Genomic DNA, 18,187 nt, shown 5'->3' on the forward strand with positions numbered 1-18,187 from the left:
GGGAATCTTCGCTTCTCCGTGTACGCAGGCGACACTCGTGTTGGCCTTTCAATCAACGTAATTGCCGTTCGATCAAGTTCGAACCTGTGCCAATCCTGTCCAACGACAATGCCCTCTGCGCGCTCGTGTTCCACGAGATTGAAAAGTTCCTGAGCTTATGCGCTGTAACACCGAGCTCGATCATGGAGTATTCGCACAGAGAGGACAGACATTTGATGTTTGTAGCTTAAAATTAATTGAACTGGCGTTTTCTCTTCGGGGAAAAAATTATCCTTCTTCGGTAAATATCTTGTCATCACATTGTCATAAAATATCCCTGTCATTAATAGATTGACAAATTTCATTAAAAATATAATTCGGCTATCGTTAAAGATGTATCAGATACATATAGTTTCTGCAAAAAGTGATTGGAATTGGAAGTTCATACATTTCCGTATAAAAACGAATTTTATATACACATATGAAATGATTCATTAAGGCTAATATTTGTGTATTTAATTACCTTTTAAAAACATATTCTACTTCTCTTATTGAAATAATTTTGGATCCAGGTTCTAAATTGTCAAATTTTTTGTATTACTTTTAAATATAATAAAGAAAAATCGGTTATTATTTCATAATTTTTTGATTTTGTTAAAAAATATTTGTAATACATCATTAATAAATAAGCGAGGAATAAATTCAATGATAACAAATAGTTACCTTTATTTTTTAAAAGATACTTAACTCCTCGATTAACTCCGAATTATTTTTTGCTCACACAATTAATATTTTATGCGATTTTTAACGCGAAATATTAATTAATAAGTCAAACGTGGAGTTTCCTCTACCGGTTATTAATATTTTGTGATTGCAATACATACATTGTATGCATGCAATTTTTACGACTGAAACATACATTCAATCGTTATTATATATAAATATCAGAGTAGAGATGTGCTAATCATATAATCGACCGATCGTTCTGATTAGGGATGATTCTCTGATACATTAAACATGCAGCTGCTTCCGTCAGACGATAGTTCTAGTATCATTCAGGTTATTTCATTGTCCATCAATCCGAATTTAATAATACGAGTAGCTAGAAAAGTCATCTCCTGTATAATTATATTTCTCTTGCTCATTACGCGAACTAAGCAACATTTTTATATTACGTGATTTTAAATATTTTTGGCAAAATCAAATTGTTGTCTAAAAATTTGTTTGTTGTAAGTTAACAACTAAATTTATCTCGACACTTGAAAACATTATATATTTTACTATAATAAACACTATCAGGCAACTAAAGCATATATTTCTCAATTCGCGTGACGTTTATAAAAAAAATTGCGGGAATTTTTCTGAGTCGGAAAGTTCTAAATTTAAAATATATAAAATTTCTCTAATTTAAAACACCAACGTAGAAAATTGTAATATATTTGAGAAAAAATTATAGCGCGAGATAGAGGGAGAGAGAGAGAGAGAGAGAGAGAGAGAGAGGGAGAGAAAGAAAATACACAGTGAACGATTGTAAAGGAAGATTTCATGTAACTTGGTGGAACCGTTGGCCGAACATCGGTAGTCTTCGCGGTGACCCTTCTGGCCCTTCCTCGTTTCTTCTTCTTCGAGTCGAAACACCCTACGGGCGTGGAAAGTTCTCTTGGAGTGCGTGTTCTCCATCTCGTCGCTTTTCACCTCCCTTCTCGCACGAGCAGTCGGTTGCATGTGCAGCGGCGTCTGTTGTGTGTGTGTGTGGGCGCGCAACATACGTGTGCGTTTTGTGTGTGTGGGTGAACGTACGCCGGCCGGCACAAGCGTGGATTATATCGGCACATGCGCCCCTCGCGACTGTCGCGTCGGCGGAAAAGCGGATATAGCCGGCGGCGTGTCAAAACCATTCCGCCGCCCGTGCCGCGAGCCGCGAGCCGCGAGCCGCGAGTTTAGTACGGCGTGGTTCTCGGTTGTGGTTGGGCGATCCGTGCACCTGCCCCGTGTGTGCGGTTGATAGTACACGAGCACGAAGGGTTACGAATCGCGGGGTGGTCGCGTCGCGACGACAGTTTTTCACGGAGATTCGTCTGCTCTCGGCAGCCAGTCCAGTTTCGGTGTTACGTGCTGGTGCAGGCGTAAGACAGGCGTGCCTGGAGTTGATTTCAGTAAGAAACAATAAGATTACAGCACTTGTAGAGAGAGCATTTGAATCTTCAATCCCTTTTCCGAAATCTTCAACTACATTCCCGTTTTATTTAGCAGTTATTATCGTAGTAGTTGTTCATTCTCTTCTACGTTGAGAGACCATTTAAAATTCAAATTATTTTTCCATTCTTTCTGCCTCCAGGCTACTCTATGATTCGCGTTTGTTTCTCTCATTCGAGAGTAAATAATACAGATCGACGAATTCGTGTCGTTCTTAGGAACTCTACTTGGGGAGATTACTGTAGATATTCCGTGTGATAGATATTCTAATTATAGTTGATAGCGTGAATATGAGATATTTAAGCAATTTTCCTGAGGATCTTTTAATGATAGTCTTACATCGATTTGGTGTACATTTTACGGATATTTTCGCGAAAAATGCTGTGATAGCGCTCGTGATGTTAACATTTCTCAGAAATGTGTTTGAAGGAGGTGACTTGGTTCTCTGCTAAGCACGACGTTGCGTCTGCGGCAGTGAAAAAGTTCTCTCGTATATTACTCCGTTCGCGCACCAAACGAATAGAGCCGGTAACGTGTCAAAACTATTTCGCTCGGGCAGTGAATTCAGCACGTCGTGATTTCTTTTCGCGACTGGACGTCTGCTGTCACACGACTGAAACAAGAGCTTCGAGCACGGATCAACTTTGCATAATCGCTATCAAGGTACGAATCCGCTTTCCATTATCTCGTCATGCAGCTATGATGAAGTTATCAAGTTCAATTGATGAATAAATTACGAAATTACAAGATCGGAAAACGAAATTAATAAACGCGGTACAATGTTATAAGATAAATGAATTTCATCGTGCGGAGCTTCCCTTCGTTGTACATCACTTTTTTTTTTTTTTTAGAAGAGGACTTTTCATTAATATCTCTGCAATTTGTAATTTAAATACATGCTCGTTTTTGTAATATGCGAATAATTATAATATGCTGCTTTCAATATATTGTTGTACATCGCTTTTTGAAAAGGAAAAGAATTTTTCATTATTATCTTTGAAATTCATAATTAGTACACGTTCATTTTTGTAATATACAAATAATTATAATATGCTACTTTTAATATTATATATTATTGTGTATATCTTGCTTTTTTTAAAGGAAGAGAATTTTTCATGAATATCTTTGCAATTCGTAATTAGTGTTAATGTTCGTTCTTATAATTATAGCATGCTACTTGTATATTTGATAAAAGAACGAGAAACATTTTACAATAATACGAGGGCAGGTCAAATGTGTAAATGAGAATTTTTTTTTATTATTTATTGAACGAGTATAAAAATATAAAGAAAACAAATTATTTTTAATTCTCTGCTACATTATTATATTTTTACCAGCGGATAGGCAATTTGGCGATCCCGTTTTTACGTCCTCGAATTCTCCTTACGTCTGCCAATTATTTTAGCGACTAAAACAAATGATAATCGCGCAAAAATTGAGACAAATCTTTCCATAGGATTATCATTTGTTTAGACCGCTGAAAGAAGAATTGGGAAGACAATAATACGATGCCGATGTAGAGGAATTCGTACACAATAAGCTGCAGACACAACTTACTACTTTTTATGAAAACAGGATCGCCAAACTGCCTATCCATTGGCAAAAATCTATCAATGTAGCAGGGAACTATGTAGAAAAATAATTTGTTTTCTTTATATTTTTATTCTCGTCCAATAAGTAATAAAAAAAAATTCTCGTTTATATTTCATCTACCCTCGTATGTACATTTGTAGCAGTAATTTTTCTAAAACAAAAGATTTTTTTATGACTACCATTGTAATTCGTAATTAATATACGTTCATTTTTTGTAATATGCGAATAATTATATGTTACGTATAATATATATTTGTTAAAAGGACGAAAAACATTTTACAATAATATGCACACTTGTAGTAGTCGTTTTTTTTTTTTTTTAAGTAAAAGAAATTTCACGAATATCTTTGCAATACATAATTAGTATATGTTTATTATTGTAATATGCAAATAATTATAACATGCTACTTGCAATATATATATATTTGATAAAAGAACGAAAAGAAAATTTTACAGTAATATGCATTCTTGTAGTAGTAACTTCATCTCGTCAAAAATTGATATACAACGTTCTTTGAGGGGCGGACTGGTTTTTGCCGCGAGCCACTCTCGCAGACTGGAACGAAAATGGATATATTTATATGAATCAACATTGAGAAAAAGCTTTGTATAACAACTAGCCGGCATCTACAGCGCCGTTTTTGCGCGACTTTTATTTACATGCTGACACATAGCAACGCGGCTTTTAAACACAGTCTTTTGTTTTACGCACATTTTTTGAAATTTATTTTACGTGCGTCGCGCTTTATGAAGTAAAAGTTCTTTGTAAAATACACAGCTGAATCGTATTATAAAACGCGAACAATAGTTTGAATTTCTGCCGCAGCAATGTTTTGTAGCCGTCCGGATTACCGTCAATTTACAACGAATGTTCGCCGCTGATTGCCGAGCCGTGGAAGCAACCGCGACATTCGTGCAAAATACGATAATTTTGTTTAAATCGCACCGCACATTTAATGCTAATCATTTGATTTTAATTACGTATTTACATCACAATGTGGACGCACATGTTTAGTAAATAAAATTCAAATTCGGCATTTGGAGATTTTGCGCGCCGTGTAAATTAATAATTGTGGTGTTGAATGCAGTAACAACGTACGTTGAAAAATTAAGTTTAAAAAATGGCGTCTTGATCATTTTGATAAACGTTGAAATATACGTACATGCAATAGTACGTTATAAATAAAAATCGCATGCGGCTAAGAATATTAAGAATAAATATACAGAGTACGTTTTTGCGAAATCAAATAAATAAGGAAAGGGCTGCAGTCGAGGCTAGATCTTGGAATACCTAATAATATTTTTTAATGTAAATTCTAAATACATTTTTTAGTTATATAAACTGCGTGCTTACTGACGGACTTGAAATCATAAATTGAAGCTGAAATAATAATACACCCCATAATTAAATTGATCGTTTATTTAATAATGATGCTATTAGCATCTTAAAACAAAAGAATTATTGTAAATTATTGTGAAAAATATTCCCGGAACTAGGATTCGAATATTATTAAGTATAAAAATCTAGCTTCGACTGTATATGTTGCCCTTTCCTTATTTATTTGGTTGAAACTTGTATCAATGAGCCAGGCACGACATTGGTATTTATAAAACTACAATGTATTTCCCAAGAGAATTAAAAACATTTTAGTTTTATAAGCTTTAAAATCGTGCCTGGCTTATTGCTCTTAATTGGCACAAGTTTAACTTTTAATGCTTAAAACTAACAAGTCTTATTTCGATACTTATTTTTCATTTGATTTATTTCTATAACGATCTAGATTATTATTGAAAGAGGTAATTATTATTACGAATAATAATGCACTATGAGGGATAAAAAATATCAAAGAGACACGTTCGCTCTGAACATACGGTGGATCAACGGAGAACGAGTTAATACCTTATAGATAATCATAATGTACCGTCGACGGCGCGACATTTTTCTCAGCGCGCGCTCGTAACTCGAGTCACGTAACACGCGCGAGAAGCGAGATAACAAACGGCGGAGGCGTAACGCGGAGCGTTGAATAATTCTCACGTTTTAAAGGGCGTCCAATTTAAAGCGCGTCCGAACATGCGAAATACGGCACGCGACGAAAGCAAACCAGAAGAAGATCGAGAGAGAGAACGAGAAAAACAGAGAAAGACGAAGAGAGGACTAGTAAGAGAGAGAAAGAGATCGTTTCTTTCGTTGTGCACAAGTTCCGAGTGCTTTGCCACTTTTATGCTTAGCTCGAAAAATCGGCTTTACCCCGTTCGCGATTGCTGCGAGCGTTTTCTCGTCAAAGTTTCCCTGCGTTGCACCGTATAAAAAGCAAGCATCCTTTCTTCGCTCGGCGATTCGCGACGATCTTACAGCCTCTTCCCTCGTATCTTCTTCAGGAAAAAAGCTCGCGAACTCTTCACTACGAGCACGTTTGGCCGACGACTTTTTCAACTGCCGCGTATCGTCTCACGTAGAGACAGGCTTTAATTTCAAGCTTTCTCAATTCGTCTCCGTGGTTCTTGACGAAAGAATTTAATCGAGTGCCACGATAACATTTTGTGGCGTCTCGTGACATTGGCGAAGATTAACTTGAACTTGCAATAAACTTTTATTATATATATATATATACTACACACGAAAAATATCTTTCTACTGATGAAAAAAGTTATTCTCATTGTGTCAGTTTACATTTTTCTTCCAAATAACGGTTATCTTTAACAAAAAATATTTTCTTGATAATAATCTTAAAATATATTTATTACAAATTTTAGAAAAACTCATTATTATCATATATTTAACAAGAATTTTTCTTTCTCGGAGGATATTATAAAATTTTATCGACCAAGTGATTTTATATAATAGGTAAAAATTAAGTTTGTTTAAATTTAATAATCTCGATTATGAAATTTAAATGAATTCAAATTTAAGTATTAAACTTTGGATAGAGCGGGGCTATTTTTGTGACACTGTTTCTTTAAATTATTATAAATCTTCACACAATTACGATAGTCTAATGGTAAATGCTTTAAAACGTTGCATGTTCATTTGGCTCAATAATTAATTACTTATAAATTCTTAATATAGCTCGTAAATAAGAAAAAAATTACGTTAATTACAAGGATGCAAAGTGAATAAATATGCCCTATCTATGGGGCATGTTGAGTATCCTCGAAGAATAAGTCGAATCATGAAGATAATCGTTCAATGAGATTATATATTATATTAACAGCATGAAAGGATTCTATGTATATTAATCAAATTTTTATTTTCATTTTAAGAGAGAGAGAGAGAGAGAGAGAGAGAGAGTATAACTTTTTGTAATACTCTCTCTTTTAATTAACAAAATTAGAAAAATTAAAATCTTTACTCTTTACAATAATAATTAAACATAAAATATATGTTTAATCGTTAACATAGAACAAAAATCGACAAGGCCTCGGTGGTCTAATGGCTTATAGGACGCTCGTACGGTTTACAAGAGATCCGGATTCAAGTCCCGGCCGAGGTAATATTTTTCACAATAAATTTATTAACAGTTTTAATATATTAACATCTTTATAATATATGATGCTTGATGGTAGCATCAAATTATTAAATTGCTTGTCAATTTAATTCGCAATATTACTAGAGTAGTTTTAATTGCGTTTATTTAGTCCGCGAATAAAAACAATTTACGCGCGCAGTTTGAAAAGGACTACAATATGGTATATATGCAAGTACATATATAGTATATATTAGTAATTCAAGATTGAATTATTTAAAGCAACGATGATCCAGCTTCGACCGTAATAGGCATTTAAATGTCTAGTATTGATTGTGTTTCTCACATATACTGTCTAAAAATAAAAATATTGTTTAGAATAAAAATCATTGATAAAGACAGGTTTCATTCAAGTATTATAGCTGAGTTTATAAGGTTAGTTATGAAATACTGGCTTAACAAGTCTCACATCGCTATTGACTGAAATACTTTTTTATAATTGAAAAACCGTAAATAAAATAGCAACTTGAACATTAAAGTTAAAAAATACGATTATAACTTATATCCAAAAAACACATTTGATTGTTATTAATCACTTTAATTATCATGTAGACTTACCAAAAAGAATACTCACCTAATAATTTTTCTTTTGATATATAAAAATGAAAAAGCACACGTATCTGACTGTTGACAGCCGGACACAGATTATTGTATTAAGGCACAGTAATCTCTGCCTTTGTGTTACGTTACGCATGCATAGACGTATCTATATATATTTTGGTTATTTAGATATTTGCATTTGATCAATTTGCCCCTATGCTCAAATAGTTTCACTCTATCTACTAGGATTCAGAATAAATTTAATGCTCGTGATGAATTCGTAGAAGATTTACAGATGTATAAATTTTTGAAACACTTGAAATAAAATAATTAATATTTGAATACAGTATTATTATAAAGGTATTATGTATTTTTCTGTATGTAATCCATTATTTCACTCTGATTAAGTATCACAATTACAAAACTCTACAGCATTCTTTAGTAGTTTGAAATGTACCTATCTCTTTTTTTTCTGCAAAGTAATAAAAATAAAATGTTCCAAGCAGATCTTCCAATCGTTAGCTAATTTATGATATGTAATAATTCTCAAAATTCTATAGTCTGTGATGATGTTATATTCCGTGATTGATTTCCACATCAACACATCACGTTAAGGATATATAATATTTGATTTTTGCTAATAGTTCTTGAAAAAGACAATGTTTGTATTTTAAGATTGATTTTTTTCTTAATAATATTAATCGATAAAATTTTACTTTTCTTATATTAAATTGGTAGTATGATTTTTATAATATTTTTTCGTTAATTTTAAATATATTTGCCAAAATAAGAAGAGTAGAGTTTTTGAGTAACATCATTAAAAAATTCCTGTGCTTTTTTTATCTTTTCTGCTTCCACATAAATAAATGATTCATAGAGAGTTGTTACTGAATTTAACATAATTTTTTATTTAATGTAAAAGACTTCAAACAAAAATAAATCAATTTAATTATGAAAATGACCCTATACGACGAATCGTTAACAAATTTATCATTTGTTTTTTATTACAGCTCGAGTATACGGTTTCTGTTTTAATGTCATGTCTTTGCATATAATTCTAGTCGTGCAAATTCGCGTATTGACACCGTTACACTGCAATCCGCAGTCGTAGGACTCTTGTTCGCCGCGATGGAATAGCCTAGAAACCAATAGTACTTTTCATTGTCAGTTCACTCGGATCGATAGTCGTTGGCAGTAGCGACGACATGAATTTTCAAGCTTGGTAATCATCTTAGAATTACTGAGAAAAAGCGAATTTTGTGTGATTTCGTATTCCAATACCACTTTCTAGAAATATTTAAATTAGAGTTTGACTAATAGTCCGTTTCAAGTCAATATAATATCAGTCTAATTAATTCGGCTCGCGTCAAGAATACCTACTTGGGCATTCACGCGAAACTATTAAAACCGTAGAAATTTTTTATAATATACGATGAAAAATACAGTTAATGGAAATGAGTACTCATATATCACAAAAGAAATATGTTTCGTGTAATGTAAAACCAATCGGAATAAGGAAATAGATCGCGTGCCTGAATACTGGCTGAATTTTGATTCGGATATTTTTTACACTTTTATCAACGTGTGCTATTCGATCGTGAGCACATCGAACGAGTCTCGATAACGCATCCTCGACACGTTTCATCGTCCTCGTTGTGGACGGACAAAGGGATTACGTTCGGGATGTTGGTTGAATGACTGGAGGACCGGCACCTGACGAGCATCCAGCCATGCTCGCGTCCTTCTCGTTTGTCTCCTCAATCTCCTTGCGTTTTTATTAGGGTCCTCGGGGAGAAAATTGAAGCCCGACATGGAACTTCTGGATCTTCATCACGAATGGAAGTGATGATGAGCGAGGGGACACTTATAAGCTCGTGGCGCGCTTGAGCCCGCAAACTCCGTATTCGAAAGTTGATCGGCTCTCTACTTGCGGCTCGTATATTAATTATTACTTCGATAGTACTGAGATTGCGGCGGGAGAATATTGAATTTATGGTATTCATATCGGGTAATTGGATTTATAGTAATATGGATTGTTTCCAACAATGATGTGCGCGCGAATGTAAATCGCTTCCATCGATTCCATCGCTTTTGTGGCTCTGCAAACATTTAGTTTAGAACGTTTATTAATTTGGCGGATAACACACATCATATATATTTAGCATTTGTTTTATAATTTTGTTGTGTGTGTGGTCACGAGAACAATTAATTAATTTTAATTTATTCATATGTGAACGACTCCTGCTTTATTTATTATAGATAAATACAACACGACATATTCCACTTTCGTAGGAACGGAATAATAACATAAATGATATATTTTTCTCTTATCGCGATAAATAGAAATGTACGAATCTGCTTAGAAAAATCAGCAGCACTATCTTAATTTTGTGATTCTATAAAAGAAAAACTATTTAAAAAAATGTATTGTGATGATATAATGATTAAACAAGAAATGTTAATTTTTCAAATGATAATAACAATCGCATTTTAATTACATTTGTACAACAAAATTAAAAATGACGGATTTATAATACGAATTATCTCCCAAATACTGACTTACTCCGTTATTCTGTCAGTCGGGTTAATTAACTGTAGATTTACTCTCGGATTTCCATCGCTTTCCGCGACTGTTCATTTTCCTACGAGCCGTTTCGTCCTCATATACGCGCTTCAATAATGTTGACGTGGCTAGCTGGTTTAATCTCTCCGTGAACTTTCGGACGAACAGTTTCTATCGCGTTGCGCTTGAACGAAGTCCTTGCTGTTCCTTCTCCATCGTGCGTATACATCGTCTGTCTCGTACGCGTCGAATTAATATCGAATTAAACTCTAATCTCCGCGCGCTTCCCTTTTAACTAACTCTTTTTCACTCTCTTTGCCTTTCTCTCTCTATAGATAGATAAAGATCTATTTATAGCTATCTATCTTATAGCTTTCGTTCTTGCCTCTTATGTTCTGGTTACGGTTTCTGTCAGCACTGAGCGAGGAGTTATATGACAGACGCGATCGATTATCGCGTGAGAAGCGACCTTACATATCGCGTTGGAAGTTTTAGCGAGCAAAAGGTTCCGACGAAATATATACACTGTGTCTCTGGTTCACGAGGCTTATCGTACAATGACCGAATTAAATCGCAGCGCGATTACAGTAACTCGTTCTCTCTCTCTCCCTCTCTCTCTCTCTCTCTCTCTCTCTCTCTCTCTCTTTCTCTCTGTTGCTTTTCCGATTTTGGAAAATGTTCGTTGGTATCCATAGGAACAATCTCGATTTGCAATTCATCGAGAAATCCATCGATGTTTATGAAAGCCATCGATTAACTCTATCTCGCGATGGAATACAGGTTGGTCCATTATTTGCGGTATAATCGGGACAGCGACGATTTCATCGTGATGTAAAAAAAATTTCTGTAAAATCATTCCGCATTTTAAACTATCTTTTTATATTAATCGTTCGGAAATATATATATTTCCGAAGGATTTATATAAAAAGATAGTTAAAAATGCAGAATGATTTTACAAAATTCTTTACACACACACACATATATACAGTATTGCTCTTTGTATCAATAACGGATCACCTAATTAGTCCAATTTATTGATTATCAATTTATTTGTTGTTAACACAAAAAGTTTTGCAGTACAGATATTCCTAAACGATTACTGTCGTTTTTATTATCAATTTAATATGTGTATTGCACTGAGAGAAACATTTTTCTAACTATAATTACACGTTACTATAATTATGGTTATTGATGCTATAATGTTAGTGTTATAATAATACTTACAAGTATAGTTCTATCAATAAATTATATATAGTTGACAATAAAAAATTATTATAGCTATTTTATTACTAATATTACAGCAGTAATAATATTCACAGTAATATGTAATTATCTAAACACCAAAAACTTTTCTTTCAGTGTGTGTGTGTGTGTGTCCTTTCTACCTACGAGGTAATAAAAGTGTGCGGGGGCTCTTTATCATGAAGATAGATGATCATTTGTCGTAAATGATGTAGAAAAGTAGAGAAGAAAACTGTTAGCAAAGAGTTGATCGATCGCGTTTCGACCGACCTTGGTTATTCGTGAGTAAAGATACATATTTCGCGTGGAAAAACACAGGTGCATGGATTATTTCGATCTTCGTACAAAGCGTATGTGTCGAGTTGTAATTCTGTATCCCGTCAGTCTGAATAAGCGATAACTGGGCCGCCATGTCGTTACATTCGCGTGTACGACGTTAAATGTCAGCAAAGCAACAAGACAACGGTTCTTTAAATTCGATTTACTTCGGTTTCCGTATATATCCAGATATAGCAAATAATAATAAAGTCAATGACAGTTTCTAATTCCCCGCGTAATAATCTAGATGATTGCTAGACATAAAGTATTATATCATCCATATTCCTGTCTCGAATAATTGAATTAATTGAAATTAATTAATTCGATGCAAATCTCTCTTGTACTCTCATCTCGACGAGATTAAAACGTCTGCATATTTTCGATCAGTCAATGGCAAATGGCTCAGTATATATATATATATATATATGTATATTATAATTAATTATCATTTATGATCATAGCATACCTACTGTACAAAATGATTTCGATTCAATGCGTTTCGACACGAAGCTTGTTCTACGTATCATTGTTATAAGCTTATGAATTTATATATTCAATCAGAGTTATATCGCGACAAAAATATATCTGCAATAATATTGATGTGTACAAAATGAAAAAAAAAATTTTTTGGAAATTAGGATAGTAATTATTATGTATATGGTGTTGCTAAAAAATATCTAAAAATTAAGTTAAATACACATCTGAAAAGAATTTTATTGAAACATCCAAATAATTATATAAGACGCATAAACATGATGAGTGATTCTGCAAAGAGTTTTAATATTTTATACATAGAAACTAGAGAGCTTGAATGTCCACATAATTATTTTGATGTGATCCAAAATTATTTTCAGAACTATACTAAGAATACTTTCCGTGTATTAAGGATATTGTATTGAACTAAATAATTTTATTTCTAAAATTTCTGGACTAAAATGTGTTTCTTTTCTTTTCAGACTGTCCTTCTGCCACAACAACGTTCCATGAAGTCGACGAACGACGGAGCCGAGGCCGAAGATCGATCGTCGATCGTCGCCGTTGACTCGGAACACTATCGCACGATTCGCTCGATCTCTAGATGAATCACCGTGATCTACTGTGCAATCTACAAGCAACGAGAGTCGCGCTAAACGAATCATGTACAAAATATTGCGTCGCGGCTCCGGCCGCGTCTTCGTCCTCTGCATCGTGGTGTTGTCGCTCCTACTATGCCTGTACTACGTCAGCCAGGTCCAGGCGCCGTCATCAGGCCATCCTGCCATTTTGAACGAGGAGCTCAGATTCGATCGCAGCTTGACCTCCGTCACTCCGGATTACAGCGAGTCGCCAGATGCACAGGTGTCGCTCGCCACCTGTCCCATAATTGTGCCGCGAAACGCCGATATCGACGCCCAGCAGGAGTTCGGCAAGTTCGACTTTCAGGTAGGTACACTTCGCATTTCCGTGTGGCTCGAAAAGCGGTCGTGTCCGAGGCAATTTCCATGGTATTTTCACTTCTCTCGTTTTCCTCTCGCGTACGTGCTACTTGTTCCGAACTATTCCCTTTCCTCTCTCGCGTCGTGCACACTTATGTCTCGGTTTCTATATGCTGTCCTTCTTGTGTCACGATTTTACTTTCAGAAAAGTGATGAAAAACTTCTCAGACAGATATGTGAAATAGTAAATTGTCTCTTCTATATATGCTCGCATATGGAAAGAATTTAACGGTTTTGCTGAAATTTTCTAAAAATTTAGGTAGATACAGCTCTGAAAATAATTTTGTTACACCAAAATAATTATGTAGAAAATTCAAGCATGATGTTGCAAAAAGTTTTGACATTCTAGCAACCAGCTTCAACGTCCTACATAATTATTTTGATAATTCAACAAAATTATTTTTAGATCTACATTTAACTACATTTTTATAAGATACTCCAGCAAATTCTTCTTTTGTGAATTAAAGATAAAAAAGCTTAGGATACTTTTTATTTGGCGTACAAAGAAAACCGATTATATTTATTTTTGCTAATTGTAAGATTTTGTTGTATCTAAAACTATATTCTGAAATTCTCTATATGGATATGCATTTTTATTTCATGGAAATGATATATTATGAAGAAGCGTAAGGGAAAATTACGACTACAAAAAAGGCTAATAACGCAACAAATGAGTCCTCCATTCTCTTTTCGAAATTAAACGAAAGTTGAGCTTAGAAAGCTTTTCGCAGTCGCGTATAACCGTGATTTATAAAGTTAACAGTAAAAGTGGATTGAGAATCAAGCGTCGCTGGTTTCTTTTATCCCCAAGATTATCTTTGGCGTATCCTTGGCACGGAGTATTTATGTTCGGTAAAGTTTCCGCGGAATATACGAGCGACTAAATTTTATACCAATACCTCATGGACGCGCTGAGTCCGGTCGTTTTAAAAGTACCGCGTCATTAGCCGCGAAAACTTTCTTCGTCCCCCTTGCGAGAGTCTGTGAACTTGACTGATTTAATAGCTAGCCATTGTAATAAGAGGATACTTCCATTTACGCGCGATGTAATAAAAAAGTCATTTTCATATCGTATATTTTATCTTTAGAAATTTTGACGAAACAAGAAATTAATTTTCATTAAATATGGAGAGGTAAAAAATCGATCTCCTGTTTCTCATAAAGGATATACTCATAAAGGTATTCTCAAGCTTTTGTTTCTGACATTGAACTCTTTGTGAATGAAGATTTAATTAGCAATTTTTGGGTGTAAATATATATAAAATATATTCAATATTCTGTTCTATCGCTTTTGATAAATGCCATGTTCTCTATCGCATTATACCGTCCCTGACGCGCCTGACAAGCGGAAGCAGAGTCTACAATTCAAATCTTCTCATGTTCGCCTAATTACAAAGCAACCGGCTGCTATTCTCCGGTGCTTAGCTGCTCGCAGTAGTAATTTCCGACATTGTATACTTGCAGCGGTTTATAATCAAAATGCAAAGGAGCATTGATTTTGGTACTTGGCGAGATTTGCTTCGTTAGAGGATATCGTTGGAAATCTCTTTAATAGTAGCGTACAATAGTATGCCAAGAATGATTATTTTTCTTATCTTTGCATCTCTTTACGAGATAAAGTACGTTTCTTCACATCATTTAAATAAAAAATTGCAAAAACAATTAGTCGCGAGAGACGTTCCAATATCTTACATAAAAGTCAATTCAAGTGTAAGATAAAATATTGCAAAATTGCGCAAAAGTCTATCGTATTCGATAAAAATAAAAAGAATATATATTGAAAAATACAAAAAATAGGAATATATATATATTAAAAATTTTAATTTTACATCTTAAAAGTATATTAAACGTTGTCTCATTTTTCCATTTAATCAACCGAGTGAGAAAAATATTTAAATTTCGTATTTTTATTAATTATTTCACATGAAATTAAATTAAATTTTTTTTTTAATTTTTAAATTCACTTTTTTCTCCTCGCTTTGAACTTATAGCTTCCATTCATTCATAGTCTATAAAAAAATTTCAGGACCACGTATCAGTTACATGGATTTGGCGTTTATATTTATTACACAGCTCAATACGCGTAGACGACAAAATGCAGCATCGAGCTCTCATCCCGTGCTAATTTAATTACCCGGCATTGCCGCGCGCGGAAAAAAATTCGCGTGTTGCGTAGCCGCAGTCGGAAATAGAATTGGGAAAAACTGCCGAATCGCGAAGTCTTTCTAACTGTAGTCCGTTCGTTCACGATCTCGTTCATCGATTATTTATGATTTTTGGCGTGATGGACGGGTCTCCACGCTAAAATTCCTATCGAAATTTACACGCGCCGCTGCACGTGGTTTCGCGAACAGCGAGAGAGTTGGCCTCGCATTTTATGTGTACGGACCGTCTCTCCGCGGCGCAACTTATGTCACAACCAAACGGCGAATCGTTTCTGATAATACAGCTGAACTTTTGCGTAACGGTAATAAAGCGTTGCGCTTAATTTTTATTTTTTTTTTTTATACCTTTTTTTACTCGGATGTTTTACGATCCACGTCGCACTTTCCGCTGCCGACTCGGCGCGGCGGCATACCGTTGTTTTTAATTTGCTACATACAAAATGCATTAAATTTTTTCGAGCTTATTTCCACGACATTCGTTACACCTGTGAAAAAAGTCGAACTCGCAATTCACCGTTGCTATTTTTAACCTGACCCTCTTTCTCTTTCGCATCACTCTCGCATCTTCTCCCACATTTCTCTCCGTAGCACGGATTTTTTTAAATCTGAACGAACATTTAGAAAATAATCTGTGTAACATTAGTTCAACCCATTGTTGCATTTTTGCAGCCAATCCTTCATCGAGTATCGAAATCGGTTGAAATATTTTGCAAAGAGCGCACGCAACACAATATCAATATTTCATAACCGAGCGCACAACAACGGGATTTAAAAAACCGCGTTGTCAGTCCGGAAAGACTAATCGAACGTAAATTAATACGTCACGCAATAATCTCGAATCGACGACCCCGATACGTCAGTTACACGCGATGAAAGGCAAATCGAGTTACGTTGCAATGAGCAGCGGCGGCAGCTAACGATGTTTCGAATTCGAGTTGCAAATCGAATTTGACGTTATCGCGCCCGCGCTGAAAACCGTGTTCCGTACAATCCTAACGCGTACGTTTGCCTAATCTCCCGTCTCCGTCGTCGCGACGGATTAGTCGTATGCGACGTAGGCCAATTGCGCTTAATTGCTAGTCAAGGACGCTCGTTAATTTGCTTTAATTCCGTACCACGGACGTCGTCGTTAACTATGGAATTCCGATAATATGCCTATTGTTCGGCGCTTCTACACGGAAGTATAATAGTTACTTGAAGCTGTAACTTCCTTTCAGACGTTTCGTTGTGTACCCAACTCTGATGGATGCAAAGTTGCTCATCCATCCGTTTATTATTATACCTACGTAAGGAAAGTGAAGTTTTCCTTCGCAGTTACGGCGGTATGTTGATTTCAACGTGTAAATAATCTAAACTATTTTGAGAGAGAGAGAGACAGAGGATATAGAGGGAGATAGATAAAGCATTTATTAACGTTCTAGGGCAAGTCCTCTAAGGATATAGGTACAAAAAAGAAACAAAGTGGAAAGCAACAATAGTTACTAAGAAAATGGAGTATAAAGAAAATAATACATAATAAAGAAAATATAATATAGTATAATAATTAAATAAAATGAAGAAAATCGAAATAAAAGAAGAAAGAAGAAAGGAGAGAAAGAGAAATGCTATAAAATTTAGTATATGCATGAGCGAATATAAATTCTAATATAAACGGGTATAAATACATCCTATGTTTTTAGTACTCCATTTAATTACGGTTAATATCTTTAGTCCATACAGAAACCAGTTAATATGGAAGCGCCATTAGATCATAGATATGTATATCCGACGAATGAATTGGTTTCCATCTCGAAAATGGTTCGCTGGCGCCATAATCAGGAGTATAACGTAATCTCGTGCGAGCGGTGCAGTTCGCAGTGAGTGAGTTGCATATTGATGATCGTATTGACGGCTGAGCACTCAAAGAGCAAAGGGTTGCATTTATGATTGCCATGCGGCTGTGTATCGTGCTATAGTCAACGGCGCGTGCAGAGAAATTTACACCGATTACGATGTATTTATTTCGACGCTCGTTACCCGCGAACGAGCGTATTCCGTTTATAATTCATCGCGGATCGCGGGTAACATCAAACACGAGTATCACTTTACTAGCAAGTTACTAGTGCATTTAGAAAATTGCATCGACGACCATGTTTTACTCGTAATTCGTTGGAACAATCGTTTTGCGTAAGTGACCATTCGTTTATGAGAATAATATTATTGGCAACACATATATATGTATATCTCGTATGTATATTCAGCTAGTAATTTATTTCGCGTTTGGTTCGGTTTAAACAGAGATTGCGAGTGACTTTCATCATGAAGAGAACTTTACCGAGAAGTAAATGCATATTTCTGTTAAATTTACGATGCAAGTTTCGAATCGCGTGGAAATAAATCATTGCGAGATGTATTAATTAAATAAAATCTCGTCTGTATACGAGTTCAAATAAATGTGAGCAGTCGTCCTTTTAAAACACAAGTTAAATTTTTCTTTTTATTGATACACGATGATACAGAGAGTTGCTAGATTAATTTAGAGTTGTTTTCTAGAGAAGAAAATTTTCGAAGCTTGAAAAATATCCTCCAGTGGTTGGGAAGCTAATCACG

General features: G+C 34.9%; 1 protein-coding gene across 3 annotated transcripts in view; it reads left to right on the plus strand.

Moving 5' to 3' along the window:
• The window catches only part of alpha-Man-IIb (alpha-Mannosidase class II b), a 239,758-nt gene that overhangs the window by 113,064 nt on the left and 108,507 nt on the right, over positions 1-18,187 (plus strand). The window contains exons 1-2 of one of the 3 annotated variants that reach the window (XM_018511525.1): positions 2,105-2,135; positions 12,915-13,380. In XM_018511525.1, coding sequence (XP_018367027.1) covers positions 13,096-13,380 — 285 coding nt within the window. In that variant the 5' untranslated portion in view covers positions 2,105-2,135; positions 12,915-13,095. Of the gene's footprint in view, positions 1-2,104; positions 2,136-2,762; positions 2,839-12,914; positions 13,381-18,187 lie in introns of those variants that run through there. The other 2 variants (XM_018511521.1, XM_018511524.1) reach the window with 2 other exon arrangements.

The sequence above is a fragment of the Trachymyrmex cornetzi genome, unplaced genomic scaffold (assembly GCF_001594075.2).
Source record: "Trachymyrmex cornetzi isolate Tcor2-1 unplaced genomic scaffold, Tcor1.1 scaffold376, whole genome shotgun sequence".
NCBI lineage: Eukaryota > Metazoa > Arthropoda > Insecta > Hymenoptera > Formicidae > Trachymyrmex > Trachymyrmex cornetzi.